This window comes from Saprolegnia diclina (genome assembly GCF_000281045.1).
Source record: "Saprolegnia diclina VS20 unplaced genomic scaffold supercont1.22, whole genome shotgun sequence".
In the NCBI taxonomy this organism is placed as follows: domain Eukaryota; phylum Oomycota; class Saprolegniomycetes; order Saprolegniales; family Saprolegniaceae; genus Saprolegnia; species Saprolegnia diclina.
Window position 1 is genome coordinate 425,792 of NW_008246089.1, and position 24,349 is coordinate 450,140.

General features: G+C 59.6%; 9 protein-coding genes across 10 annotated transcripts in view; 4 read left to right on the top strand and 5 right to left on the bottom strand.

Annotated features, from left to right (window-relative positions):
- Positions 1-130: 130 nt before the first annotated feature.
- SDRG_07679 (hypothetical protein) lies at positions 131-3,411 on the bottom strand (the record flags this gene model as incomplete). The annotated part of the gene is made up of 2 exons (XM_008613528.1): positions 131-189; positions 228-3,411. 2 exons carry the CDS (start codon positions 3,409-3,411, stop codon positions 131-133), a joined length of 3,243 nt encoding a protein of 1,080 aa, XP_008611750.1.
- Positions 3,412-3,567: 156 nt separating this feature from the next.
- SDRG_07680 lies at positions 3,568-5,386 on the bottom strand. Of its 2 annotated transcripts, XM_008613529.1 has the most exons (7): positions 5,166-5,386; positions 4,785-5,105; positions 4,706-4,740; positions 4,518-4,660; positions 4,413-4,476; positions 4,150-4,366; positions 3,569-4,078 (listed from the first exon to the last, which is right to left on the bottom strand). In XM_008613529.1, the coding sequence occupies exons 1-7, from the start codon at positions 5,286-5,288 to the stop codon at positions 3,590-3,592; spliced, it is 1,392 nt and encodes a 463-aa protein (XP_008611751.1). In that variant the 5' UTR covers positions 5,289-5,386; the 3' UTR covers positions 3,569-3,589. The 2 variants fall into 2 exon arrangements, with proteins under 2 accessions (XP_008611752.1, XP_008611751.1); XM_008613530.1 differs by having other exon boundaries at positions 3,568-4,078; positions 4,785-5,386.
- Positions 5,387-5,563: 177 nt separating this feature from the next.
- Positions 5,564-8,985, top strand: SDRG_07681 (hypothetical protein). The gene is made up of 3 exons (XM_008613531.1): positions 5,564-8,152; positions 8,200-8,394; positions 8,442-8,985. The coding sequence occupies exons 1-3, from the start codon at positions 5,591-5,593 to the stop codon at positions 8,916-8,918; spliced, it is 3,234 nt and encodes a 1,077-aa protein (XP_008611753.1). The 5' UTR covers positions 5,564-5,590; the 3' UTR covers positions 8,919-8,985.
- Positions 8,986-8,997: 12 nt separating this feature from the next.
- Positions 8,998-10,630, bottom strand: SDRG_07682 (hypothetical protein; the record flags this gene model as incomplete). Its single annotated transcript, XM_008613532.1, has 7 exons — positions 8,998-9,109; positions 9,153-9,304; positions 9,351-9,538; positions 9,586-9,807; positions 9,857-10,309; positions 10,359-10,414; positions 10,467-10,630. 7 exons carry the CDS (start codon positions 10,628-10,630, stop codon positions 8,998-9,000), a joined length of 1,347 nt encoding a protein of 448 aa, XP_008611754.1.
- A 360-nt stretch (positions 10,631-10,990) lies between these two features.
- On the bottom strand, positions 10,991-12,935 carry SDRG_07683 (T-complex protein 1 subunit beta). Its single transcript, XM_008613533.1, has 5 exons — positions 12,831-12,935; positions 12,535-12,779; positions 12,252-12,487; positions 11,834-12,201; positions 10,991-11,781 (listed from the first exon to the last, which is right to left on the bottom strand). Exons 1-5 carry the CDS (start codon positions 12,870-12,872, stop codon positions 11,092-11,094), a joined length of 1,581 nt encoding a protein of 526 aa, XP_008611755.1. The 5' UTR covers positions 12,873-12,935; the 3' UTR covers positions 10,991-11,091.
- A 698-nt stretch (positions 12,936-13,633) lies between these two features.
- SDRG_07684 (hypothetical protein) lies at positions 13,634-14,494 on the top strand. Its single transcript, XM_008613534.1, has one exon. The coding sequence runs from the start codon at positions 13,673-13,675 to the stop codon at positions 14,408-14,410; it is 738 nt and encodes a 245-aa protein (XP_008611756.1). The 5' UTR covers positions 13,634-13,672; the 3' UTR covers positions 14,411-14,494.
- Positions 14,489-15,513, bottom strand: SDRG_07685 (hypothetical protein; the record flags this gene model as incomplete). Its single annotated transcript, XM_008613535.1, has 5 exons — positions 14,489-14,737; positions 14,784-14,866; positions 14,917-15,052; positions 15,104-15,265; positions 15,313-15,513. The coding sequence occupies 5 exons, from the start codon at positions 15,511-15,513 to the stop codon at positions 14,489-14,491; spliced, it is 831 nt and encodes a 276-aa protein (XP_008611757.1).
- A 621-nt stretch (positions 15,514-16,134) lies between these two features.
- Positions 16,135-21,429, top strand: SDRG_07686 (hypothetical protein; the record flags this gene model as incomplete). Its single annotated transcript, XM_008613536.1, has 1 exon — positions 16,135-21,429. One exon carries the CDS (start codon positions 16,135-16,137, stop codon positions 21,370-21,372), a length of 5,238 nt encoding a protein of 1,745 aa, XP_008611758.1. The 3' UTR covers positions 21,373-21,429.
- A 395-nt stretch (positions 21,430-21,824) lies between these two features.
- SDRG_07687 (hypothetical protein) overlaps positions 21,825-24,349 on the top strand; it is a gene marked incomplete at its 3' end in the record, with an annotated part of 5,462 nt that continues 2,937 nt past the window's right edge. Inside the window, exon 1 of the mRNA XM_008613537.1 lies at positions 21,825-24,332. Coding sequence (XP_008611759.1) covers positions 21,831-24,332 — 2,502 coding nt within the window. The 5' untranslated portion in view covers positions 21,825-21,830. The remainder of the gene's footprint in view (positions 24,333-24,349) is intronic.

Consider the following 24,349-nt stretch of genomic DNA (forward strand, 5'->3'; position numbering starts at 1 on the left):
CGTCAGTGATGACGTGTAGCCCAGTGCCGACGTGATCGAGAAGGTATCGACCATGCCAATCGTCTTGTAGTTTTGCCACTGCAACTGGAACCGCGTAATGCTGTAGCGACGCCAGAGAGCCACTTCGTCATCAACAGAATTGACGTTGAGTTTGAGATTCGAGAGCCACTGTTGACCACGCTGCGAAGTCTGCAGGTGCAACACAAAACCAACCTCAAACGAGACACCCCAGCAGCGGTCCCACGCGGCCCAGTCACGAACGTTGCGAAGCGGAATCTCCAAGTAGACGGCGCCATTGGCCATCTGAGAGGCAACACATCGCGCTTGACGCTTGGTGGTGCTGGCCATGGCCCAATGTCGATCCAAGTCGAGCCAGCAGTACTGCGTGAACATCCACGGCAGCATGCACGGGTTCATGTCTCGAAGGCCTTGCGCAAAACGAGCCAGCGGTATGCTGGTGTCCAGGATCTGACGCCGGGGAGCGTGTGCACTCCAGGCAATCGACGCCATCGAGTCATTGTAGAGCTGCGAAATGTCGGCCAGCGCGGGGCTGCTCAAGTCAAGCGTCATATTGGTTGAGATGAGAAGCTGCTGGTTGATGGCATTAGCCAAGAAGGCGTGCATGCCGGTGCTGTTGAAGCCCGTCCAGCCAAAGTCGTTGGCCAAGAAGGTTTGGGCCACCGCGAGGAAGGCGATGTTGGAAGCGAGGCTGAACGTGATGTACAGAATACCACCAAGTAGAATCATTTGCTTGTATCGTAGTTGGAGCACATTGTATAGCGTCATTGTCGATGATGCCATGTCCGACAGCCGATGCAAGCCTGTCCAAGCCACGTTGCTCTTGGGTCCTGGTGTCGACGGCAGCCCAAGCAAGGACCTCGGCACCATATCCGTCTTGACAAAGACCCAGAGCTTGGTGTCAAAGGTGATACCGCGGCGCGGCATGCGAAGGACGCCGACCATGGCCGCTGTCACAACGTTGTTGGGTGCGCGCACTCGCTCCTTCCGGTTCATAAAGGCAATCGCTGCCGAGTTGAGCAAGAGCGACGGCGTCTCTTCCGCATCCCTCAATACGGTCCACAGTCGCACAACGAGGTAGCTGCCACACGCTGCAGTGACCAGCCCTGCGACGTTGGTGCAGACACGATCAAAGCGACCAATAACAATGTGGCCACTCGTACAATAGAGCACCCGGTCCATATTTTGAGACGAGCAGCTACGCTCCAGAGTCACCGAGACTTGGACTGGCGCCGCAATGTCCAAAACCACGAGAAAGAGCCACCCGAACACCAGACTATACCGTGCGTAGCTCGCGGTATACGGCGACGTCAGCGGATGACCCATCTCATGGAACACAGAGAGGATCCACGTCGCTTCGCTCGACAAGAGACACGTGGCGAGCAGCGATCGGTGGCGGCCCAAATCAAACTGCGAGCCAAAGGCTGTCGCCTCGGACTGCGGCACGGCCGACGACAAACAGAGCAGCGCGGCGCCTCCACGGGCCATCAAAAGCCCGCGGTTGAGCCACGTCGCGCTCACAAGATGGCTCCAGTGTCGCCATGGCGTGTGCGATGGTCGGTGGCAGCACAACCAAAGACAAAGCAGCAAGAGTGCCAGGCTCACCAAGACCATGGTCACCGCGTTACTGCAGTACCAGAGATACGTCCCCAGACTCGATGGGAGTGCATACGGAGGCAAGGGCTTTGGTGTTGCAGCCGATGTCATGAGTGTAAAGGATGCGACGTCCCCTTCAAAGGAAACGACCTCGCGCGTCTGCATCGCCCACTCGTAAACGCTCAGCCAGCCAAACAACGCAAACGAAGCCTCGAGGAGGCGCTGCGTCTCAACCACCGGCGACGAATTGCGACCGACAAACTGCATGAGCTGCAGTGGCGGAAGCGACGACGGCGGCAATCCAAGCTCCGAGAGCGACGGAACAAGTAATACCGCAGCCTCGACAGTGCGCAGTGCTTGCACACAGCCATGCACCTCGGCGATCGGCAGAAGCGCACAGATGGAAGCGGTGGCGTTGACGTCACCAAGCATCGTCCAGGCAAAGAGACCTGCGATCGGCGACAGCGAGTACGTGAGCGCCTTTTGCGTTCCACACGAGTCGTCAAAGCTGAACGACTCTTGCACGAACGGAAGGCCGACGCCAAAGCCACACGTGGGGTTGCCGCCGTAGAAGAAAAGATTCGGGTCTTGCCATTGCAGCGGTGTCGGGTGCAGCTCTAGCGTGCCGATGGCATCCAGTGCCGACACTAGCGCTGCGCTGGACGCGAGGTGGGCCAACAAAAGCGACCGAAACGTCTGCACGATCGAGAGCACTGCGCTCGGCACGGGGACCCAGAGCACATCAATGTTGTCGAGGGGGCCAATGTCGTTGTGCAACGCTTGAAATGCCGGAGGTAGGGGCCAGCACACGAGGACGGCTTCAAGGAGACCTGGGCTCACGTCTCCAACAAAGGTGCTGGCGTTCTGCACGAGGCTTTGGTTGCCGCTGGGGATGTTGAGGTCCGTCTGGAGCCCGCCGTACATGTAGTCGGTGGTCCATCGGACACCGCGGCTCGCCACCGGAATGTCCTTGATCTCAAAAGCAATGACGTGACCGAGCGCGTTCTCAATCTGAATAACGTCGTGGAGACCGATCTGGTAGGCGTTGGTGTACTGCATCACAAAGTGAGCCAGACCCGCGTCCAACCAGAGGTGGACTTCGCTGTCCAGATCCAGCATCTGGTGCGTCGCAAGGTATGCGAGAAAGGCGGGGCCATCCGCCGACGAACCAGCGACACCGTCCCCGATGCGCTGCGTAAACAACCCTTGCGTGACGTCGACCCACGCGTTAAAGTCAATGTTGCGCAGCACGGACTCGAGGTACACGGCGCCATTCGCGCCGTAGCGGTCGCGGCAGCGCTCTTGGCGTGCGAGTGTGTGGGCCATAGCCCAGCGCCGTTCCCAGTCGACCCAGCAGTACTGCGCACCCATCATCGCCACGTAAACCAAATCGAGATGTCGTAGCCCGTCCACTGCGTCTTGGAGTGTCGTGAGCGCTTCGTACCGCAGAAAGCGCGTGTACGCACTGTTGCTGCCGACAGCGTCGTGCTTGGAGAGACCAGACGACGGTGCAAAGAGATCCAAGGTCGTTTGGCTGCTCACCTGTGGTAGCTGGAGATTGATCACATTGGCTAGAGCTAGCGCCGTCGAGTCCAACTGGAACCAGAGAAAGTCGTTGGCGAGATAGTCGGCCATCGCAACGAGCCCGCCGATCGTGGCTGCTATCGACGTGAGCACATACAGGAGGCCTGCCATCGTGCTCCATCGTGGTGTGTGCTTCTGGCTCGAGCCCGCAACGAACGACGGTGCAATGATCGCGTTGTCCGGTCCGCGAGCCGCCGGTGCGACGCGAAACATTGGTATTTGCGAAATGGACTTAGCTGAAACTGGTCAGTAGTTTCATTGGCATCGACTGGCGAGCGCGGGAAACCCCACTGGGAAGCCCAGCGTGTCAGACGCCACACGACAATTCAGACCTCGCGCGAGCTGGTCGTCCTTGCAGAATGGAGAGACGGAATAGATGAAAGATTTATGCTTAAAGTGGTCGTAAGAGCCAGACCCGCAGTTTGTCGAGCAGCTGAAAGAACCAGCCCCATATCGGACTCACGTACGCGAGTTGCACCCAGCTTTGGACGAAGCTCGGGAGCGTCGCCCACACCGAGTAGTGCGGGTACTTGGTCGCAAAGATGTGGCATACGAGCGAGAGCGTGTAGAGAAGAATCGACAAGTGGAACGCATGCGACGCGGTCTCATGCAGCGTCTTGAGCGAGAGCGGCGATGCGGTATGCACAGCGCTGAAAGGGCTCACGCTGCCAGTCGCGGCGGTTCGCGCCGGCTTGTGCTCGAGGAGCTTGATGAGGCAGTAGGCGATGACACTGTTGAGGAAGATCACGATGAGCGCTTCGCCGAGGTACTGCTGGTGCAAGTGCGGGTGGAACCACGGCACACGCTCGCCCGGTGGGAGCGGTGGCAGCGCCGTCGTCGCCGAAAAGACAAGCCCGCCGACCGAGATACCATAGATCCCCTACGCGCAACACCGAGCTATGAGCTGCAACACATATCTTCGCGCGGCCCGCAAGTTGCCGCAGTCTGTACCATGGACACAGCAAACCAAAACTGCCGGCTCTGCACGAGCTCCAAAAGCGACGCCAAGTGCGTGCACATGTAGTGCGCCGACCCGCTGAACGCGAGCGCCAGGATCGACGAAATCGTAAACGTCCGCCGAAAGTAGACGGGCCGCGGAATGTCAGTTGCGTGCACGACGTTGCAGTACTCGATGATGCTGGCGGCGTTGGGAACTGTGTTTGTGGCGCTATCGTATCGGCGTCACGTCGTGAGAGACGGGCTCGACTTGCTACCTGAGGCGCACCGTGCCGTCCCGCGCATCGTTCTCCTTGGGCTCCAAGTACCCGAGCAGTGGCACTAGTCAGGCTGGCATCTCGCTTGCTGCAGTCGGCTCGTACCGTTCTTGATCTTGTGCTGAATGAAAAAGTCGCGGATGCGGTCGGCATCGAGGATGACAAAGTACAATGGCGACGCGTTCCGGCGACGCTCGCGATGCTGCGCATAGTGGCCGGCAGCGATCTTGAACTCGTCCTCGAGCGGCCTAATGCGCGTCATGAGCGCCAGCAGCGAGACGACGAGCGGTCACCGGCACATGTCGCACTTGTACGAGGACGCCGCCGCCTAACGCAAACCATGATGCGCCTCGGGTGGCTGCACATGCGCACCGTGACGAGCACGACGAGGCCGTAGGGTCTCGACGGCTGCAAGACGAAGCGGTGGTAGTCGTGCTGGCCCCAGTGCAGCACACGCGACGACTTGGCCGTGAGGGCCTCGAGCGCGATGCTCTGCGGATCGTCCACGTCGAGGTGCGTCGGCGTCGCGAGCCGCGGAAGCTCGAGGAGCAGGAGGAAGCACAGCGTCCAGGACACGACGAGCGGCCACCAGCGCCGTCCCATCGCAGCCGTTGTGGATCTGCCCGAGATTAAATAGTGTACTACATCGCAGTTACGTCGCACGGTCGCCTTCACATCCTTAGAGAAGAGCCCCTGCCAAGAAACAAGCCGAATATGGATGTAGGCGTGTGCTAGTGCAACGCAGCGTCATACGCGTGGTTGCGGCAGGGCGAGCTGGCAGGTGTCGTGGCGCGGACGTCGCTCGTGCTGCCACGTCATGAAGAGCGCTCCGACGTTTACGAGCTCATAGCGCTTGCTAACTACATAAAGAAGCATGTAGCATAGGCGAAGGTGTGGTGGTGTTCATGGCAGAGGGCTGTCATTGCGGAGACGGCCGCGAGCTGTGGCGCTACGCCGGGGACGTCGCATGCGCAGAGATCCTAAAATAGTGTGCGACAGCTATCGGTTCGGGTTTTGAACCGGTTTTTTACGAACCGCAGACGCTGATTGGTGGACAGTATTTAAAAAATCGCATCCAAGAGAAAAAATAACTTGCATTTTGTATCAGATTCGAATGGTGTATAGGTTAATAGAATAAAGCGCGATTCCCGGGCAATATATATTACCAAAATCGTGGGATGTTTGGGCGCCGCCAACCAACGCAGCCAGCGCCGGCCGCCCATGCGACGCGGAAGAGCTCGGTCCATGTACCCTCGTCTTCGTCCTCCAAGGGCGTCGAGAAGATGGGCCGCTCCTTGTCCGACTCGTTCGAGCGGCGCGGAACCGCGGTCCTCTCGCCGCGCAAGCTGCACCGGAAGAACTCGATGGACGTCCAGCCCGCGGCCACCATCTTTGAGAACGGCGTGTACACGCACGAGGTCGTCGAGACGATTGGGTCGGACGCCTCCGACACGCCGAGCGCACCGAGCCTGCGGCAGCTCGTGCAGCAGAAGCACGTGCCCGTGGCCTTTGCCAGCTTTCCGTGGATGGAGCACGTCATTGGTCTCTACACCTTTGTCTGCGCCGACCGCCTCATCGTGTGGAACTCGCATGCGCTGAACCGCGCGCTGTCACTACCGGAAACCATCTACCTCGAGTACCCGCGCGACCTCGGCGCGTTTGCGACGCAGCATGCGCGCACGATCGTCTCGACGCATGCGACCGAGTACAGCTCGTCCAAGGTCGCCATCACAGCGACGCTCTTCACGGCCGACGGCTCGGTCGTCGTGTGGCATGACATCCAGTCCTCGACGCCGCCCTCGTACACACGATTGGCACTGCAAGACGGCGAGCACCTCGTGCATGTCTCGGGGCGGTCCTTCCCGCTCTATGGCGCAACCTCGTCCGGTCGCATCTTCGAAGTGACGCTCGAAGATCGCCGCGTGCACGCCCGCAGTCTTGCGTCGCACGCGAACGGCAGTGTCTTTTCCGGTCTCTTTCGGCTCTTCTCGTCCAAGACGCCGTCGCCGATCTTGCTCACAAAGGCGCTGCCATCGTCGTCCGAGATGCTCGTGCTGCACGTCGACTCGACGCTCGAGCGGCTCGCCATGACGCCAAGTGGCCTGGAAGACCAGTGGCGCTTTGAGATGGCGTCGTTCATGTACAACTACTTTTCCCAACACGAACACGAAGTCCTCGGCTACGCGCGCTGCCTCGACATGCCGCTGGCGACACCGAGCTCGTTTACGATGCTCATTGGCTTCCAAGCCGCGTCCGGCGTCGTGCTCTACCTCTTTGAATTCACGGCGACGCTCGCCGAGACGCCGCAGTTTCTCCGCTGCTTGCGCCTCGGTACGCCAGAGAGCACCGACATGGACCGTATGACGTGCCATGCGATTGACGCCAATAGCCTCTACGTCGTGACGCCGCAGGTCATCTATGCGGTCTCGATCCCGAGCGTCGGTGAGATGGCGCTCGAGCTGCTGCCGATTCCGACCTCTAGCTGGCTTGGCGCTGGCGGCCTGCGCGTGCGCGACACCAAGTCGGTCGTGTACCTCGAACTTGGTGCCGAGAGTGACGGCGACGTTCTTGACGGGACGCTGGGCCGCGTGACCAACTACAACTGGCAGCTGCCGTTGACGCCGAATGCGCCGCCGCCCAAGCGCCTCAAGACCGACCCGCGACAGCTCTTTTCAAGCTCGAACGTCGACGAGTGGTGCACGGTGCTCTTGGAGCAGTTTCAGCAATCGTCGTGCCACTTAGAGCTCGTCGCCAAGAGCGATCAAAGCCGCCAGGCGTTCCATCGCGCGGTCTTGGCGCTCGACAGCGATATTTTGGACGCCAAGCCCTCGACGGGCCTCCGCTGGGGCCAAGACGCCCATGCGCTCACGCCGCAGCTTGTCAAGTACCAGCTCCAGGAGAAGGCGACGCGCCACGCGTCCTTCAAGTCGTTCTTGTCGACGCACCCGGACGAGCTCGCGTCGTCGTTGCCGCCGCATGTGCGCGCCGAGCTCGACGCGCGCGACGCCAAGCTCCACGTTGCCATGACGCTCTGCGCGCTGCAAACGAGCGACGACCCGCGCCTCGAGCGCGTGCTTGGCCTCGCCATGCAGCGCACGGTGCAGTCGCGCGGGTACACGCCCGAAGAGCTTGCGGCTTCGGGCTACTCGGCGTTCGACATGTTTTACTGCGACCTGACGCTGTTTGACGACCTCTTTGTGCACTTGTTTGCGGACGACGAGTACGTGTGCGACCGCCTTTGCCTGCTGACGCGCCTCCTCGACGCCGCGCACACGTACGTGGCCCAGCACGGTTTGAGCAAGGCCGTGTGGGCGGTCGCGCCGGCAGTGCGCGATACGATGCGCCGCCTCTTGCAAGCAGCCCTCGAACAGTCGAGCGACGAGGCCAATGTGCTATTGGGCGTCGAGCTCGCGACGGCGACGCTGGTGCCGGCCATGGACGACGATGCGGCCGAGAAGTCCGCGTGGCAACAGAGCGTCGCTGTACCGCTTGTGCGCGTGGCCAAGCACGCCGAGGCGACGATGGCGCTGGTCCGCGCGCTGGACTTTTACGAAGGCATGGCGTACCTTGGCGCGACCGAGTCGAGCGTGACGAACGCGCGGTTTGCACACTTTCTCTTCCAGTGGCACGCCGGCGAGGTCGCCAACCCGTGGGCGACGACCGACGAGAGCGGCCAGCGCCTCGAAGCCCTCTTTCAAATGCCGCGTGAGCTCCTCCCGGCATTGCACACGTTCCTTCTCGTACCTACGACTCTCTATCGCAAACCTAACGGCAGTGGCCTGCGTAGAACCATTCGACGCTCTCCAAGCACGCGTGGATCGTCGCCGTCGAGCTTGGCCAGTTCAACGAGATGGCGACGCAAGTGCTCCGCGAAGCCAAGGACGAGACGACGTCGCTACCCACCAAGAAGACACTGGCGAGCCTCGCAAAGCTTGCCGCGTACGCCCACGACGGCAGTGTCTCGGCAGCGAGCAACCACGAGGTCAGTAGCGTTGCCTGTTAGCATCAAGCACTGAGTTTTGTTTGTAGCTGGAGCGCATTCACATTCAAGAACTCATGTGCGCGGACGACGCGAGCGTGCCCATGTCGCCGCACGAGCTCATTGCGTCGTGCTTGGAGCCAGTGGGCGCCGACGGCGTCAACAACGAAGAGCGCGTGCTCATGGCGCTCGATGTGGTCGACTCGCTCGTCGACGACGCCAGCGCGATGACCGAGTGCCGCGCCCGAGTCTGGCACGCCGTCTTGTCGCACGATGCGGCGGCGTATGCGTCGATGGCCGACGACGTGGTTGGTCGCCCCAATGACGTGGCAATGGAAGCGCGCATGAAGACGCTTCTGGTCCACGCGGTCGCGCGCCGGTACGGGGCGAAGCCGCGATATGCGATGGCGACGCCGGCCGTTGTCGACGCGCTCCTCGCTGAGAACGACGAGCTTTGGCCGCGGGCCGTGAACCGAACGACGGTGCGGACGCTGATTTTGCAGACATTGGCGCTCGCGACGGCGTAGACGGCGATTCGTCGATCGTACGTGTTGCCTAAGATGATTATATACCGCTACTCCGAACTAGCTACAACCGCCTTGCTGCTTATTCGCCGTCGGCTTCGGCGAGGACCGAGCTGAACGAGAGGATCATGGCGCCAAAGGCCATGACGAGGAAGCGCGCGCTCGACTCCTGGAGGAGCTCGAAAACGAATATGCTACAGAATGCATGAGGAATATCAACGTCGGCGAACGACGTACCAGTCGGCCGCTAGGAGGAGGAGGAAGCCCATGACGCAGAGTGTTTGGGTAAAGATGTCTTCGCGGTGGCCGCCGACGCATGAGCAAGTGGCAAGGAACGCGCTGAGATCGGCGATGCCAATGCACACGGCAACGACGGTCGCATAGATGCCCTACGTTGGTGCATTGGCAGCTGCAAAATAGTGCTCCGGAACGTACCATCGTGTCGGGCAGCTGCGTCACAACCTCGGCGGCCGCGCGCCACACGAGGCAGATCGCAATCCACTTGGAGAGCGACTTGGTACTGCGGCCATGCAGCACGAGCACGAGGCAGATGAGCGGCGGGAGCGAGTTGGTCTTGGTCAAGATCGAAAGCACGAAGATCGACGACTCGGAGATCGCAAAGTCTAGATACAGCGCCACTTGATACCTTGATAGATAACGGTCGACGCACTCTTTTCGATTTCGGGCACAAGAACATTGGCGAGCATTGCGAGAAAGACGACGAGGAAACCCACGAAGCGGTACAGCCAGCCGCGCTGCCGCAGCGCGTCAATGACCTTGGAGAGGTTGTCGTACTCGCCGCTCGAGATGGCTTGGATCTGCTGTGCGACCGCTTCCTTGTTGAAAATGTCGTTCTCGTCGTCGGCGTCGTTGGCCGAGTCGGATGCTGTAGCTATATGCCGAGGACGATAATGAGCAAGAGGCAAGACGCAGTGGCGTACGCTTTGAAGGAAGTCCATGGGCGACAGGTGCGTCCGCAAAGATGTTTTCGACCACCTCTTGGACCGTGGGCACCTCGTGGACCGGAGCTGGCGTCGCTTTGACAGGCGTCTCCACCTGCGGCGCCGATACCTCAACAGGCGCGACGGGCTTGGACTCTTCCGATACGACCGATGCGTTGAGGACTACCGAGGCCTCCGAGGCCGCTGGTGTCTCAACCGGCGCGCGCTTCTTGCGCTCGCGATGCACCGAGTTGCCACGCGACTTGGAGCGCCCACGAGGCGACGTGACAGGATCTTTCTTGGAGACGCTGCGGCTACGTGCGCGCGACGGACTCTTGGACTTGGCACTCCGGGATCGGCCACGAGGCTTAGGCTCCGCCTGAAGCTGGCTTTCCGCCTCGGCCGAGCCCTCGCTGGGCGTGCTCGTGTCCTTGGCATCCTTCATCATGCGCTCTAGACACGGCCATGAGTGTTTTCAGTAGCGCGCATGGCATGCAGGTACCGTAGGCGCGGATGTGCTCAAAGTGGCCGTCCTGGCGAAGGTCGATGCGGCTTTCCCTACGTCGCCATCATGGTCATGCTGCATGTCCTTCGGCGCCGCTCGACGTACCACGTGTCATGCTCGGGGCCATGGCCTTCCCAGCGGACGAGGTAATGGACGCGGCCGCGCTCTGTCTTGCGGCCCATGATGCGCTCGATCGAAGTCGCCATGCTGCGATGATGTCGTTCCCACCAAGTATGGAGGACGTTGGTCGGCATTAGGACGGCGGTCATTTTTATTCCATCTCATACAAACAACAAGCTTACACAAATATTTTTATTCAAGCGCCCACCACGTGGATGGTTTTACGTTATCCGGTTATATCCGGATAAAAAACGCGCGGGCTTTCCGCGCGCTTTTACGTTCAAATCGCAGTCTAGTCGGAAGCGACTAACTTGAATGTATTGGCGAGTGCTCTTTGATGCATGCGTACTCGCCATTAGTAGAGACCACGCCGCCATTGCCCACCCACAGTCAAACGCGTGACATCGCTATCTCCTCAGCGTTGATACCGACACCGCGTCCTTGACTGAGACAGCAAGTCGCACGTCCCTTGGGCGACTGCTGCCAACTGCAAGGGACCTGCTCGGAGCTCTGCTATCCCACAAAGAATCGCTGCCTTCTCGAGTTGTAGTTAATATTGATCGAGAGCACTCCTACCATATACCCTAATAGTGTCGTCGAATGCCAAGCTTTACTGGCCCTGGCGCTGGCGCGGCGCGCACTTGACAATGTCGTCGACGCGCAAGATCATTTCCGCGGCTTCGGCGGCCGAGAAGAGCACCTGCATCTTGCTCTTGTATGCTTCCCGAATGCCAAGTGTGTCCATGTTGCCAACGCTGCCGTTCCGCATGTCGAGGCCCGCGAGGTGGTCGCCGGCGACGTGCGCCGCACGGAGCTGCGTCACGAGCTCCGAGCTGTCGTAGCCGCCGTTGTCGGCAATGATGGCCGGAATTTGGCGCAGCGCGCGCGCAAACGCCTCCATGGCCAGCGACTTCTTGCCGGGGATCGAAATGGCCTTTTCGTCAATCGCTTGCGCCATGAGGATCTCTGTGCAGCCGCCGCCCATGACGACGCGCGTGTGCTTGACCGTCTGCGAGAGGACCGCGAGCGCGTCGTGGAGCGAGCGCTCGGCCTCCTCAAGGAGATGCGAACTCGCGCCACGCAGCACGACGCTGCACGCGAGGCCCGTCTTGACGCCCGAGAAACGAATCACACGGTCCTCGCCAATCATGACTTCCTCAATGAGCTTGCACTCGCCGAGCGAGACGAGCTCCGGGTGCTCGAACGTCGACGTGATCTCGCCGCCCGTGACCGCGGCCAAGCGCTCAATGCCGTCAAAGTCGGCGTGTTCGATGGCCATGATGCCCTTCTCCGTAAAGATCTACGTGCAATGCATGAGCGTCGTCATCGTCACGACACGAGGTAGAGGATACCTGCTCCGGGTAGTTGTAGATGAGCTGACGGTTGATAAAGCAGTTGATGCCAAAGTTGGCGATCTTCTCGCACTTGGCGCGCATGCGCTTCTTCTCGGCCTCTTCAATGCTCGCGACCTTGTCCATTGAGTCGACCTTGACGCGCGCGCCGTAGATCTTGATCTTGTCCGTGTCCATGCCCGTGTTGGCGATGAGGATCTTGGCGTTCTCAATGCGCTTGGGCTGGCCGACGCCAATGTGCTTGTTGAGGATGAAGCCTTCCTCGAGGTACGAGTCCTTCAAGCTGCCGCCCTGCTTCTTGATGATCTGAATGTGGTCCAAATTGTTGGAGCCCTTCAAGCGAAGGACCGCGTTCACGGCAAGCTCGGCTAATCGCAACGAGATGAGCTCCATGACGTCGTCAACGAGATATTCGTACCAAAGTACTCCTTCGAGTCCGTAAGGAGCTTGGAGCTGAGCGTCGTGCGAGCAATGTTGAGGAGGTCCTCGCGGAACTTTTCGGGGTTGCCCGAGTGGTCGGCCGCGGACGCTTCCAACGCCTGGTGGGCCGTGCTCAAGGCAATGCGCCAGCCTTCGATGATCGTCTGCGGGTGGATGCGCTGCTCAATCAGCTTCTCGGCTTCGCGAAGGAGCTCGCCGCAGAGGACAGCCACACTAGCGCGGGTATGAGCATCGATGACACATCATCGTCGCCAGCGCACCTCGTGGTGCCATCGCCGACTTCGTCGTCCTGCGTCTTGGCAATGTCGACCAAGACCTTGGCGGCCGCGTTATCCACGTAGACGCTCTTGAGGATCGTCGCGCCATCGTTCGTGACCGAAATGGACTTGTCGGGGCCGCCGACTGACTGCAGAATCTTGTCCATGCCCTTGGGGCCGAGCGTCGTCTTGACCATGTCGGCGATCGCAATCGCGCCGACGAACGAGGCCAGGCGAGCGTTCTCGCCCTACACATATCGAGCGTCAACCTCCGCCATCCAGCGCCATGCTCCTCGCACCTTCTCGACTTGGGATTCCGGGTTCAGCACCGAGTGTTGCATTCTGTTCTTCCTGTGGCAATTAGATGATCAGTGTGGTGGAGCGCAGGCCGTATACACCGCAGCAAGTCCCCCCAAAGGCGGCGCGTCTTTTTATTCCATTGCATACAAATCACAAGGTATTTATTTAAATCGTGCCACCACCATGCTTTTTTGGGGTCCATTCCATATTTTAAATATCGTTTTCACGTCCCTCAAGCTTGCATATTGTATGTGAAGCGAATGAAAACTGATTTAAATTGTAGACTATTTCGGGGCAGTCCCTTCGTTTTGCCCAAGGTTTTTCCTTTTTACCCAATCACAGCGCAGCGATCTTTCACGTGAAATAGTGTTTAACTGAGCTGACCCGCGCGCACCTTTCAAACCCGCCATTAAACTGCGCGAGGACATACGTCTAAAGCCATAGCGCACTCTCTACATACCTAGAAAGCTCTAGGGTACGAGGCATATGTACGAGCGACATGGTTTGGATTTGCAATGCTTTGCACGCTCGGTTCTGCCGAAATAGCTAACACTATTTATTGTCGTGTCTTGATAAAAGCTCACACAAAGTACGCGGTAGCACAGAGCCGCCCGCAACCTCGAGCCTAAACAGCACAACGCTTAGTGGGAAGCACGCGGTGATAAAGGCATCTATTCTTGCAGCTCCGTGCTACTGGCGCATCGTCGGTAAACCCGTCAAACGCAAATAGTGTGCCTACAGCAGCCAATGTGGCCGAATTTTAGCCAATGAGCGTGTCGAAAATCTCAATGCATTTTGTCCAGTTGTTCCAAAACAGCATTGGCCGTGGAGTAGGAAGACGATGATGCTCTTGTCGCGTGTCCACGCCCGCGGGCCCTTGGCGTCCCTGACGCGCCAGGCGTCGACGTCGTCGCACCTGACCTTCCTTCAGCTGCAGCCGCGCTTGAAGGACGGCTCGCGCGAGTCGCGCCGCCTGCGCCGTGGCGGCCAGCTGCCCGGCATCCTCTACGGCGAAGGCTCAACCGGCGAGAAGACCAAGGTGCTCGTGACGATGGACCAGACGGACTTTGAGCGCGAGTACCGCAAGCTGCGCTCGTCGATGGCCAACCAGGTGTACGAGGTGTCGGTCGGCGAGAGCGCGCCGACGAAGGTGCTCTTGCGTGACATTACGCTGCACCCGGTGACGGACGTGCCGCTGACGGTCAACTTTCTCCGCTTCAAGCCCGGGCGCACGGTGCACATCCCGCTCGACTTTTTGAACCAGGAGGGCAGCCCGGGTCTCAAGCGCGGTGGCTACATCAACAACGTGCGCCACGACATTCCGTGCAAGGTCAACGCGGACGACATTCCGTCGACCTTGGACGTGGACGTCAACGGCATGCACGTCGGCGAGCGTATCTATTTGGAAAACATCACGTTCCCGGAGCACATTGAGCCGCTCGTGGCGCCGCGCGCCGTGATTGCGACGATTGCCGGCAAGCGCGGTCTCATCCCCAAGACGGAAGAAGAAGACGTCGAAGAAGTAGTGGAGGAAGAGGTCGAAGAAGACGACGAAGAGGAGTACCAGCCCGTCTTTTAAGACCGCGATTATGCCATAGAGACAGAAGAGATGAAGAGTGTAGTAAAGACAAACATAGTACTATGCATGCATGGTTGACTACGAGCGCGTGAAGAACGACGTGATGCGCGACGCCTCGCTCGTCGGCGCTTCGATGGGCTTGGCCTTGGGCTCGGCCGACCGGCTCGTTGCTGACGCCGCCGACGATTGCGGAAAGTCGTCGCGCAGCCAGTCCAAGCACCCCAGAGCGTGGATGGCTTGCAGGAGGTCCGAATCCTTGATCGTCTTGCGCTTGGAAATGAGCGCGCTGTCGTAGCCCTTCGCCGCAAGGAATTGAATAAAGAGCTCCTACGCCACCATCATGAGATGCAAGGATGTTGAGGCGGATGCGAACGGTAGCCTTGGCGATGGCGATCTGAGCGTCCTTGGAGACCTTGCCGACGTCCGGGTCCGCGGAGATGATGCGCTTGACCCGCGCTACATGCAAGGTTGCATGAAAAACGGAAGGACTCCCATGCCATGCGTACAGAGGGGCAGGATCAAGACGTCTTCTGCCGGTGGCGCCGCCGGCTTTTCCGGCGCCAGGTCTATTCCGCGGTCAATCATGTCTTGCTTGGCCGCAGTGTAGCGCTCCTTGTCCTTGAGGGCCAGCTGCACGTAGGGCTACGCAAGCACGGAGTCTAGCATCGTCGTCGAGCTCGATAGAGCGCTAACCTCCTTGTCTTCGGGCGTCAGCTCCTTCCACATGGTCCCGAGGACCTTTTGAATCGTCCCAATCGTCGCGCCAGGGTTCTCGGCCTTGGCCTGCGGGCGTTTGGCCGCGAGGAAGTGAAAATACGCCGACTGCGGCTTCACCAGCCCCTTCCCGCCTTCCTTCTACACAGAGACGAGGTCTTGCTCATGGCGACCAAAGGTTCATGTACCGGCGCCTCGCCTTGCGCTGCGGTTGTCTCGGCGTCCTCGGTCGGCGAGGTCATCCCCTCATCTTCCTTGGTCTCTTCCTCAGCGGTCCCGTCATCCTCTTCGTCCGATCGACTCCCCTTCTCTTCGACGTACGTCATCTCGTCGTTCGCCGTCACTCCCGTCATCTCGTCGTCGTCGACGTCCGACCGCTGGTTCGCCATCGTCCAGCGCCGCCCCGCCAAAAAATCTTTGGTCGATGCCACATCTACCATATTCAACTGGGTCGTATTTGTGGCATATGCCAATGTTAAGAATTTGGCGCCAAGCGCCCACTAGATTCAGTGCAAGACCTGACAGGCGGTCGACTCGCCCCGTGATGGTCAGGCACGCATGACAATATTGTCGTATTGTTCAACTACAGTGTACTGCACCTAAACACAAGGCAGTTTGCCTTGAACGGTTCTTCGATAGTAACCTCAGCGCCAGAGCTCTTGCCGCTCTCCTCAAGCTTCCATGGCGAGCAAGACGGTGGTTTCAACGTGCGTCGTTGGCGCTAACACAAGAAGTATCTGCGACTGCGCACGACACCAGGTCGACTGCAGGCCGCGCCAAGTACAAGCACTCTGCAAGCCGGAACTGGCACACGATCCCGAGGCACAAGCACGATTGAACTAGCTCCGTCGTATCGTCCTGCCTCATAAAGTTAGTAGCTCCTTAATGACATATTATTGGTTCCATAGCCATATGTCTAGTTGGGTGTATTTGCTAATCGATGGCCCTCCCCTGAAACCATCTAACTAACGTTAGCGTACGTCACTGGACGACGAGCAGTTTCGCGACCAATGGCCAAGGTCGGCATCGCGTGGTCGCCCGCCGCCCCGCCGCGACCTTCAATGTGGGCGCATCTTCCCGAGTGCTGCGGTATCCTCTACGTTCTCACGTCCGTCTTTCTCAGCGTCTATGGCCTCACCCTTCTCTCGTCGTACACCCAAAACGACCTCTTCTGGCCCGACTATGCGACGCGCAACACGTCACGTACGCTCACCGACGTGCTCAACGGGCAGCTGCGGCTCCAGTCGTCGCTTCCACCGACCGACGTGACGTCCCTTACGTTTGTGCTCTCGTCGGATGCAGCAGGATCGCCCCACACGTATGCGCGTCAGCTCTTGTACCACGAGCTCACAACACCGATGGACGCGATTCGCGGGTTGCGCATTCTGCTGCCGGTGCATGTCACGTCGCTCGTGTCGCAGTACTGCTGGGTTGACTGGCATCAGAACTGGAGCGTTGCGCACTCGGGCCAACGCGCCGCGCGGTGTCGAGACAAGTACCAAGCGAACGCCGCCAAGTACCTCGAGAGCGTGTTTCGCAACATTGCCTTTGACGCGTGGCACGCGATTCACGGCGACTACTACGACGCATCGATCGCACGACCCATCGCGGCGTCCTCGCTCGATGGCGCCGCTTGGGTCACAGCGATGGCCTCCCACATGTGGCTACCACCCGTCGACGAACTTCACCTCTGGGAAGCCCGGGGCCTGCACCACTTTACACTCGGGTACGCCAACATTGTGCAAGTCGGGCTCCAAGAGACCATCGATGTTATCAACGCACTCGGCCAGCGCCACGCGACGCTCGTTAAGGCCATACCGCTCGTCGAACGTGGGTCGTTTGGCACGTCGATCTACCTCTACGGCGGCCTTTTGTATGACTTTGAAGCGGTGGGGGCCAACGGCAGCATTGTCCGCAACACGTCCACCTTCATGAGCGACCCGGACCACATTCAGTACTACGTTGTAGGGACACCGCTGAGCAGCGCTCAGAGCGCGCTACGATCTCAGATTGGACCATTGGGGTCGATCGACTTGATGTGGGTACCGCCGCCAGTGGCGCTTCTCGCGTCTGTCGAGCTTTTTCGCGTCTCGATCGACGCCAACTTGGCGGCCAATGCAGCGTTCCGCGCGGCGTTTGTCGCCATGGGCGGTCGTACGATTCTGCACCCGACGCCGACGACGTGGCGCAACGACTCACTTCGCTTCTTGGGGGGCAGTCCGCTCTGCGGCCACGGCGCGCCCGTGCCGTTTGTTCAAGAGAGCTTTGGTTTCGACGACGGCTGTGGTACGCAAAAACAGCTCGCACTGCGCTGGACGCCTCTCTCGAGCCTCTTTGCGGCCGTGATGCTACGGAACACGAGTACGGCCGCGCTCTGTGACCTCTGCGACGGTTCCACCTTGGACGCGTGCGCGGCGCAAGTGGTCTTAACGACCGCCGCCATCGCAGCGATACCAGGCTTTGCGATGGCGGCACCGCCCATCGAGGATCTCAACATCTCGCTGTTTCAATACGTGTCGACTGACACGGTGGTCTGGCTCGAGACTCTGCCGATCTTGACACCCGACTTTGCCGTTGCGGGGTGGATGGCGCTCTACGAATGGGCACTTGGGGACCGGGAGGTTGTCTTGTTTGAAGGTGACGTGGACAAGATGACATTGATCTCATCCACGTACACGCCGCTGGCCCGCCCGCCACCGAGCGACCTAGGCAACGCTGGCTTCTATCTCTGGTCGGTGGCTGTCTCTATCTCGGTCGTGTTGACGTTTGTGGCTCTTGTGCTGATTCTGCTCTGGGTGCAGTACCGTCCACTGCATTGTTCGTGGTGGTACTTTCATCGCATCGTTGCGAGTGTATGGCTCTCCAAGACGCTGCTCATGGCGCGCGGCCTCACGGCGGTGCTCTGCCTCGCCACCACCCCGCTCGTCCCGTCGCATGATGACGTCACGTCGTCCCTCTCGCACGTGCCACGTTCGCTGCTCGTGTCGGCCGTGCTCGCGAGCGAAGTCACGTGGACGCTGTACGTGCTCCATGAACTTGCGCATCCGATGACGCAGGCGTACACACGCACGTATGCGCCAATCAACATCGGCCTCGGGTGGCTACTCACGCTGAGTTTTGATTTCTTTGCGCCGCTGGAACACGTTGCCGTTCGCATCCAGCGCAGCTGTCGCCACGTTAGCTTTGGATACGTCATCCAATGTGAGAGCGCGAGCCTTGCGATTGGCTCCAACGCGCGCTGCACAAGCCTCTTGGTGGCCCAACTCATTCTTCTTGTCGTTTGTATGCTCTTTGGGCGAGCACACCGCCGCCGCCATGTGACCTACACCTCCGCTACCGGCACAGCACTCTTGCCCACGATGGCAACGGCGTTTCTTGGGTCGGAGCACGCCTCGGCTGTCGACTTGACGCTCCACAATGTCGTGACAGGCGCCATGTGTGGCCTCTTTAGCTTCACGCAGCGCGGGCAACGACGTGTGTTTGACACCAAGCTCTGGCGGCTCTTTGAGAGCACCAAATTGCAGCGCGGGCCCAGCTTCATGTCGTGCCAGCCCACCAAGCTTGCGTCACTTCCGATGTGGTGCAAGTACCCGACGCTAAACTTACTCTTGGGGTTTGGGTACCTTGCCTTGACGTTGTGCAATAATGCGCTCTACCTCAGCGTCGCGGACGAGACATTTGCCAACGATTTTGGCTGGCGTGGCTTTCGCGCCGATTGCACCTACCCGTATATCGGCAACCTCTTCAACGCGCACCTGCTCACGACCCCGTATATGCGCTTCCAGCTCGACAATGCCTCGCTCGGTGACCTCGTCCAGTCGTACAACACGTCGTCCGCACTGCTGAGCGCGTCTCCGACGGCGCCGCGCCGACAACTCTTTCGCAACACGGATATCACGGATGCTGTCGCCAACCTCCGCCGTATGGATCCGTGTAATTTGCCGTGGATGTTTACGCAATACTGCTGGATCGACCTGCGCCAAACGTGGGCGATGGCGTCGACCGCTGCGCGCCAAGCTCGCTGTGCCTTCCACGCAAACAACGGTGCGCGGTACCTTGAGACCGGCCTTCGCAATCTGCGCGACGTCGACGCCTGGGACGCTTGCTGGGGGCACTCGTTTGCGGTTGGATTTGGCGCGTTTCTTGCTTTCTCGCGCAATGGACAGCAATGGCTCTCAACGACGCTACAGCCATTCAAGGTTTCGATCGACGACGAAGCGGTACACTGGGCAGCACACGGCATTGACTCGTTTGTTCTGCAGTGGCAAAACTACAAAACACTGGGGTTCAACGACGCTCTGACGATCTGGACTGCACTAGGGTTAGGGTACACGCTCCCGCTGAGCGCAATCGAAGGCGTCGACCGACGAGATCAACAAACGTCGTTGCGAATGTACTGGTCATTTGCCGCGGACCTCTGGGCCATTGCTGGCAATGAAACTCGGATTGGCGGCTGTAGTTTGATTCGAAATAGCGCCACGTTTGCATTTGAGAATGGAACGACACCCGAGTCGTTGCTCTTTGAGAACCTGACGCTGGCAGCGCCGCTGTCACCGGGCCTTGCGATGCTCGCGTCGACACTCGGACCGTTTGGCGCTGTTGATATGGTGTACGTCCTGCCGCCACTGCCGTTGCGTACGCTCTACGAAGCGTTCACAGCGCTCCTCTCGCAGTGGATGCAGCTGCCGGATGCTAACACGAGCGTCTTTTCGAATTTACCGGTTCGACCTGCAATTGCCGAAGCGTCATCGAGCCTGCTCTCCGGTCCCGACACGATGCTTGTCGGTGGCAACCTTCTCTGCGGCGACGACTTGCCGCCGTTCAGCTCCCGCAACGGCATCGACTTGGCCTTCTCGGTCGACAACCTCTGCCACGCCGTGTTCCTCGACTACATGCATCCGGGCACGGTTGGGCTCCTCTTTGCCCTCTTTGGCCATTTGAGCACGAGCTACACTGCGAGCAACGTCGTGGCTTTGGAGAGCATTTGCTTCCTGGACGCGTACCGAGGGGTGCATTGCGTCAACGACTACATGGCGCTCGTGTCGTTTTTGACAGACGAGGTGCAACCACCCCCTGCCTTCGTGTCGCTCGCGCTCGACACATTTACTACCGTGCATGCCATGAACATTGAAATGGTCCAGTATCTTTACCGCAACAATAGCGCCAAGTCGCCGCTTGAGCTCTACCGCATCAACCTTATGGATGAAGACGATGTGCCGTGGCGATTCTACGGCTGGTGCTTCCTGTACGAGTGGGTCTCGGGCACCCGCGAAGTCGTCTCGTTCCAAGGCGACGTTGGCACGGTAGCCACCATCTCGGCGCGCGCCAACCCAACGCACTTGTCGCCGGACCCGCTCGTCATTCCAACGTACCTCTCGCTCATGTTTCGCGACAGCCTCGTCGGCATCACAGTGGCGATGATAGCCGTGGCCCTTTTCATTGTACTGTACGCGATCCGGTGCCAAGGTCGCATTGAGGGCTTGAACCTTCTGGAAGTGAACCGGATTGTCGGCATTGTCTGGATCGGGCGCCCATTCCTGCTGCTGCGCGGCATCACAGCCATCATGCTTCTCAATACGAGTCCTCTCTACTTGGAGCAGGCCGGCGGCATCGCGCGCATGGCGACACCGCCGCTGCCGTGGTACAGCACGATCGTGGCGGCCTCCGAGGCGACGTGGCTCGTCTACGTTCTCAACGACCTCTTTAGCTGCGTCACGCGCCAGTATACGACAGTGTATGCCTACAAGAGCACGCTGCTCACGTGGGCAGCCGTCGCAACGTACACCTTTCTTCAGCCCCACATCCACATCGCCGAGATGGCGCGGCACTGCATAGCTGTCGATATGGACGTTGCCCTGCGTTGCACTAGCGGCTATATCGAAATCGGCAACGGCGCTCGCTTTTGGAAGGTCATTGCGATCTGCTGCAGCTCGATCCTTTTGTGTTATGGCGCCGACCGTCTCTCGCAGCCGCGCTTGGCCGACGTCACGGTGCCGTCGCTGCTCCTCAGCGCGCAGAGCGTCTACCTCTTTACGTTTGACCGGTGGATTCACGACGGCGACTACTATTTGGACCGGACCTCGGCCGTCATGGCCGGTCTCGTCAGCGTCGATTGGCGCGGTGCGCTTTTCATTCTCGACATCAAGGCGTGGCGCGTCCATACGGTGCGTCCGCTGTTGTCGCTCGACCTGACTCAGCCATTACGCTTTCAACATGCGATTCCGCTTCATCGCATTGACGTCGAGTAACGAGCAGAAGAGCAAACTCAAAATGGAATTATAAAGCAAACTCGGAAAAGGCTTGCCAATACCTTTGACGAACGGGACTCGAAGGAGGTTCCGACACCACGTTGGCGTCTCAGCATCGCTACGCAGCGCCGCCCGACATGTAAATGTATTATTTCTTAGGAAGCACATCATGACCAGTGTCTCTTGTTCGTTTCGAAGGAGGTCCGTGGTACGACGGGCGAGAAGACAAAGCAACATCTCTTTGCTGTAGCCTTGGTAGCGTCGCTGTAGCAGCGTTCGATGGCTGCGGATGGGTGCATATATTGCTTTACGAATGCACACACAAGTACCGAGGGCTGGGCAGATCGCACGTCGACCACGTAGTCGGTAAAGAGCGGTTGGCTGGGTGAAACTCGATTTGCGCGTGAAACCCACCCGGCGTTTCGAGCCGCAGAAAATACTACCAAAGTTTACACGAGATGCCCCGTGTCTCGCCCGCCCCAGCGCCTCGCGGACCGGACAACGCGATCATTGCACCGTCGTTCGTTGCGGGCTCGAGACCTGACAACGCGATCATCGCACCGTCGTTCATTGCGGGCTCGAGCCAGAAGCACACACCACGATGGAGCACGATGGCAGGCCTCCTGTATATGCTCACGTCGATAGCAGCCACGATCGGCGGGCTCGTTGCGATGGCCGACTACCTCGCCAACGACTTTCTCTGGTTCCAGTTGGACTCGACGGCGCTAGCTCTGGCCAATGTGATCAATCTCCAGCTACCACAGGTGAGCAGCCAAACGACCTTGGATCTCTTCGCACCGTCGTCTGGTCTCTCCAAGCACGACGCTGTTGGCAGCAACAGTGCGTACACGCGCTTTCTGCGGTACGAAGCGCTCACGACACTCCAAGACGCAGTGGACGGGCTACGACATCTCGATTTGGTTTACGTGGCGATGATGGGTGCGCAGTACTGCTGGGTCGACTGGGAACGGCGCTGGGCTATGGCCCACACACTCGCACGCCAAGAGCGCTGCCGCGACCGCTACGGCGCGAATGGCGCCGTGTACCTCGAGTCCGTGCTGCGCAACATTGACTTTAACGCGTGGGTCGACGTCACGCAAGGGTTGTTTACGCAGCGCATCGGGGACGGTGTCGCCGAGTCGTCGGCGGATGGACCCGCCTTTCTCGCATACCTCGCGACGCACCAGATGCTGGATCTGGACAGCGAAGTCCACCTCTGGTTGGACGCGGGTCTGGCTCACTTTGTGATGCAGTACACCAACGCCAACCAGATCGGTCTCCACGACGTTATTCAGATTGAGAACGCGCTCGGTCACGTCATTGCTTTTGAGATCAAGGACATTCCGGTGGCGAGCCGCGGTGTCCGATGGACCACCGACTACATGTACGGCGGGCTCCAGACGGACCTCAACATCCCCAGCGGCAACCAAAGCCTCGTGCAGAACGCCAGCACCTTTGTTGGAGACGTGAGCCCAGGTCTCCTTGAAGCCGTCCTCGTGTGCTGGCCCCTACCTCCGGCATTTCAAGCGCTGCACAACGACATTGGCCCCCTCGACAACATTGATGTGCTCTGGGTCCCCGTGCCGAGCGCAGTGCTCTCGATCGTGCAGACGTTTCGGTCGCTTTTGTTGGCCCACCTCGCGTCCAGCGCAGCGCTAGTGTCGACACTGGATGCCATCGGCACGCTAGAGCTTCACCCGACACCGCTGCAATGGCAAGACCCGAATCTTTTCTTCTACGGCGGCAACCCCACGTGTGGCTTTGGCGTCGGCCTTCCGTTCGTGCAAGAGTCGTTCAGCTTTGACGACTCGTGTGGAACGCAAAAGGCGCTCACGTACTCGCTGTCGCCGATCGCAGGTCTCTTTGCCTGGACGATGCTTGGTGACGTCAACGCCACCGCTTCCATCTGTGCGCTTCTGCCAATCGCCGAGGTGCATGGCTGTGTACAAGCACTGCACACTGTCGAGGCTGCAGTATTACTTGTGCCGTCGCTCTCGGAGCTTGGATTCCCGACGTCGTCGCTTCCGCCACTGCAGCTCATGCAGTTTGTCGGTCGCAATACGTCGCCCGTCATCGAGACGCAGCGCCTCCTCGAGGCTTCGTTTGCGTTGTTTGGCTGGCTGAGCGTTTACGAGTGGGCCATGCAGACGCGCGAGGTCGTTTCCTTCGAAGGCGACGTCGCATCCTGTACACTCATGACATCGGCTGCAACACCAAAGCCCTTGCCTCCGTATGCACTCCCATCGAGTCTGGGGACGTATCTCTGGTACTGCAGTAACGCGGTGACCATGGTCTTGGTGAGCCTGGCACTCTTGCTGCTTTGTCTTTGGTTGTGCTGCCACCGACCATCGCACACGCCATGGCGACACTGGAGCCATCTTGTGAGCGCGACGTGGCTCAACCGCGGGCTCTTGATGGCCCGTGGAGGCGCCGCGCTGCTCTGTTTGTCGTCGGCCGTGCCGCAGTCCGAGGCGACAGCCTTTGGCTCGCAGTTTGATTTGGGCCGCCACCGATCGCTGCTCGCCACGTCCCTCTTGTCCAGCGAAGCGACGTGGATCCTCTCTGTGCTCCATGAGATGGGTCATCCGCTGACGTCACCGTATACCGCGAGCTACGCACGGTATAGTCTGGTGTCCGGGTGGCTCTTTCTCGTGGTTCTGGACATTGCGGCGCCAGTCCAAGTCTCGGTGACTCTGGAGCGTAGCTGCTCGTCTCAAAACATGGACCGGGTGCTCTATTGTACGAGCGGACACATTGTCATCGGTCGCTTTGACCGTGTCTGCACCAACGTCGCAGGGCTCGTCGCCGCAGCGTGTGGCAGCTACCTCGTTGTGCGACTGTGGACCGTATTGAGGGATGCGGAAGAGACGCCGTCGCTCTTGCTCAACTCGGCAGCGATTGCCTTTATGAACCGGAAGGAGCGAGTGCGCGCACCCAACAACGTTGTGACAGCGGCCATGGTCGGCGTCCTTCGCAT

What these genes read in the sequence shown, in the direction of transcription:
- SDRG_07680 (XM_008613529.1), bottom strand. Translation starts at nt 5,288, where the DNA reads ATGCTTCTTTATGTAGTTAGCAAGCGCTATGAGCTCGTAAACGTCGGA. An exon ending in GCCTCGTCGTGCTCGTCACG is followed by an intron (nt 4,741 to 4,784) that starts GTGCGCATGTGC and finishes GGTTTGCGTTAG; the next exon opens with GCGGCGGCGTCCTCGTACAA. An exon ending in GACGGCACGGTGCGCCTCAG is followed by an intron (nt 4,367 to 4,412) that starts GTAGCAAGTCGA and finishes CCGATACGATAG; the next exon opens with CGCCACAAACACAGTTCCCA.
- SDRG_07681 (XM_008613531.1), top strand. Translation starts at nt 5,591, where the DNA reads ATGTTTGGGCGCCGCCAACCAACGCAGCCAGCGCCGGCCGCCCATGCG. An exon ending in CATTGCACACGTTCCTTCTC is followed by an intron (nt 8,153 to 8,199) that starts GTACCTACGACT and finishes TGGCCTGCGTAG; the next exon opens with AACCATTCGACGCTCTCCAA. An exon ending in CGGCAGCGAGCAACCACGAG is followed by an intron (nt 8,395 to 8,441) that starts GTCAGTAGCGTT and finishes TTTTGTTTGTAG; the next exon opens with CTGGAGCGCATTCACATTCA.
- SDRG_07683 (XM_008613533.1), bottom strand. Translation starts at nt 12,872, where the DNA reads ATGCAACACTCGGTGCTGAACCCGGAATCCCAAGTCGAGAAG. An exon ending in CGGAATCCCAAGTCGAGAAG is followed by an intron (nt 12,780 to 12,830) that starts GTGCGAGGAGCA and finishes CGATATGTGTAG; the next exon opens with GGCGAGAACGCTCGCCTGGC. An exon ending in GGACTCGAAGGAGTACTTTG is followed by an intron (nt 12,202 to 12,251) that starts GTACGAATATCT and finishes CGTTGCGATTAG; the next exon opens with CCGAGCTTGCCGTGAACGCG.
- SDRG_07684 (XM_008613534.1), top strand. Translation starts at nt 13,673, where the DNA reads ATGATGCTCTTGTCGCGTGTCCACGCCCGCGGGCCCTTGGCGTCCCTG.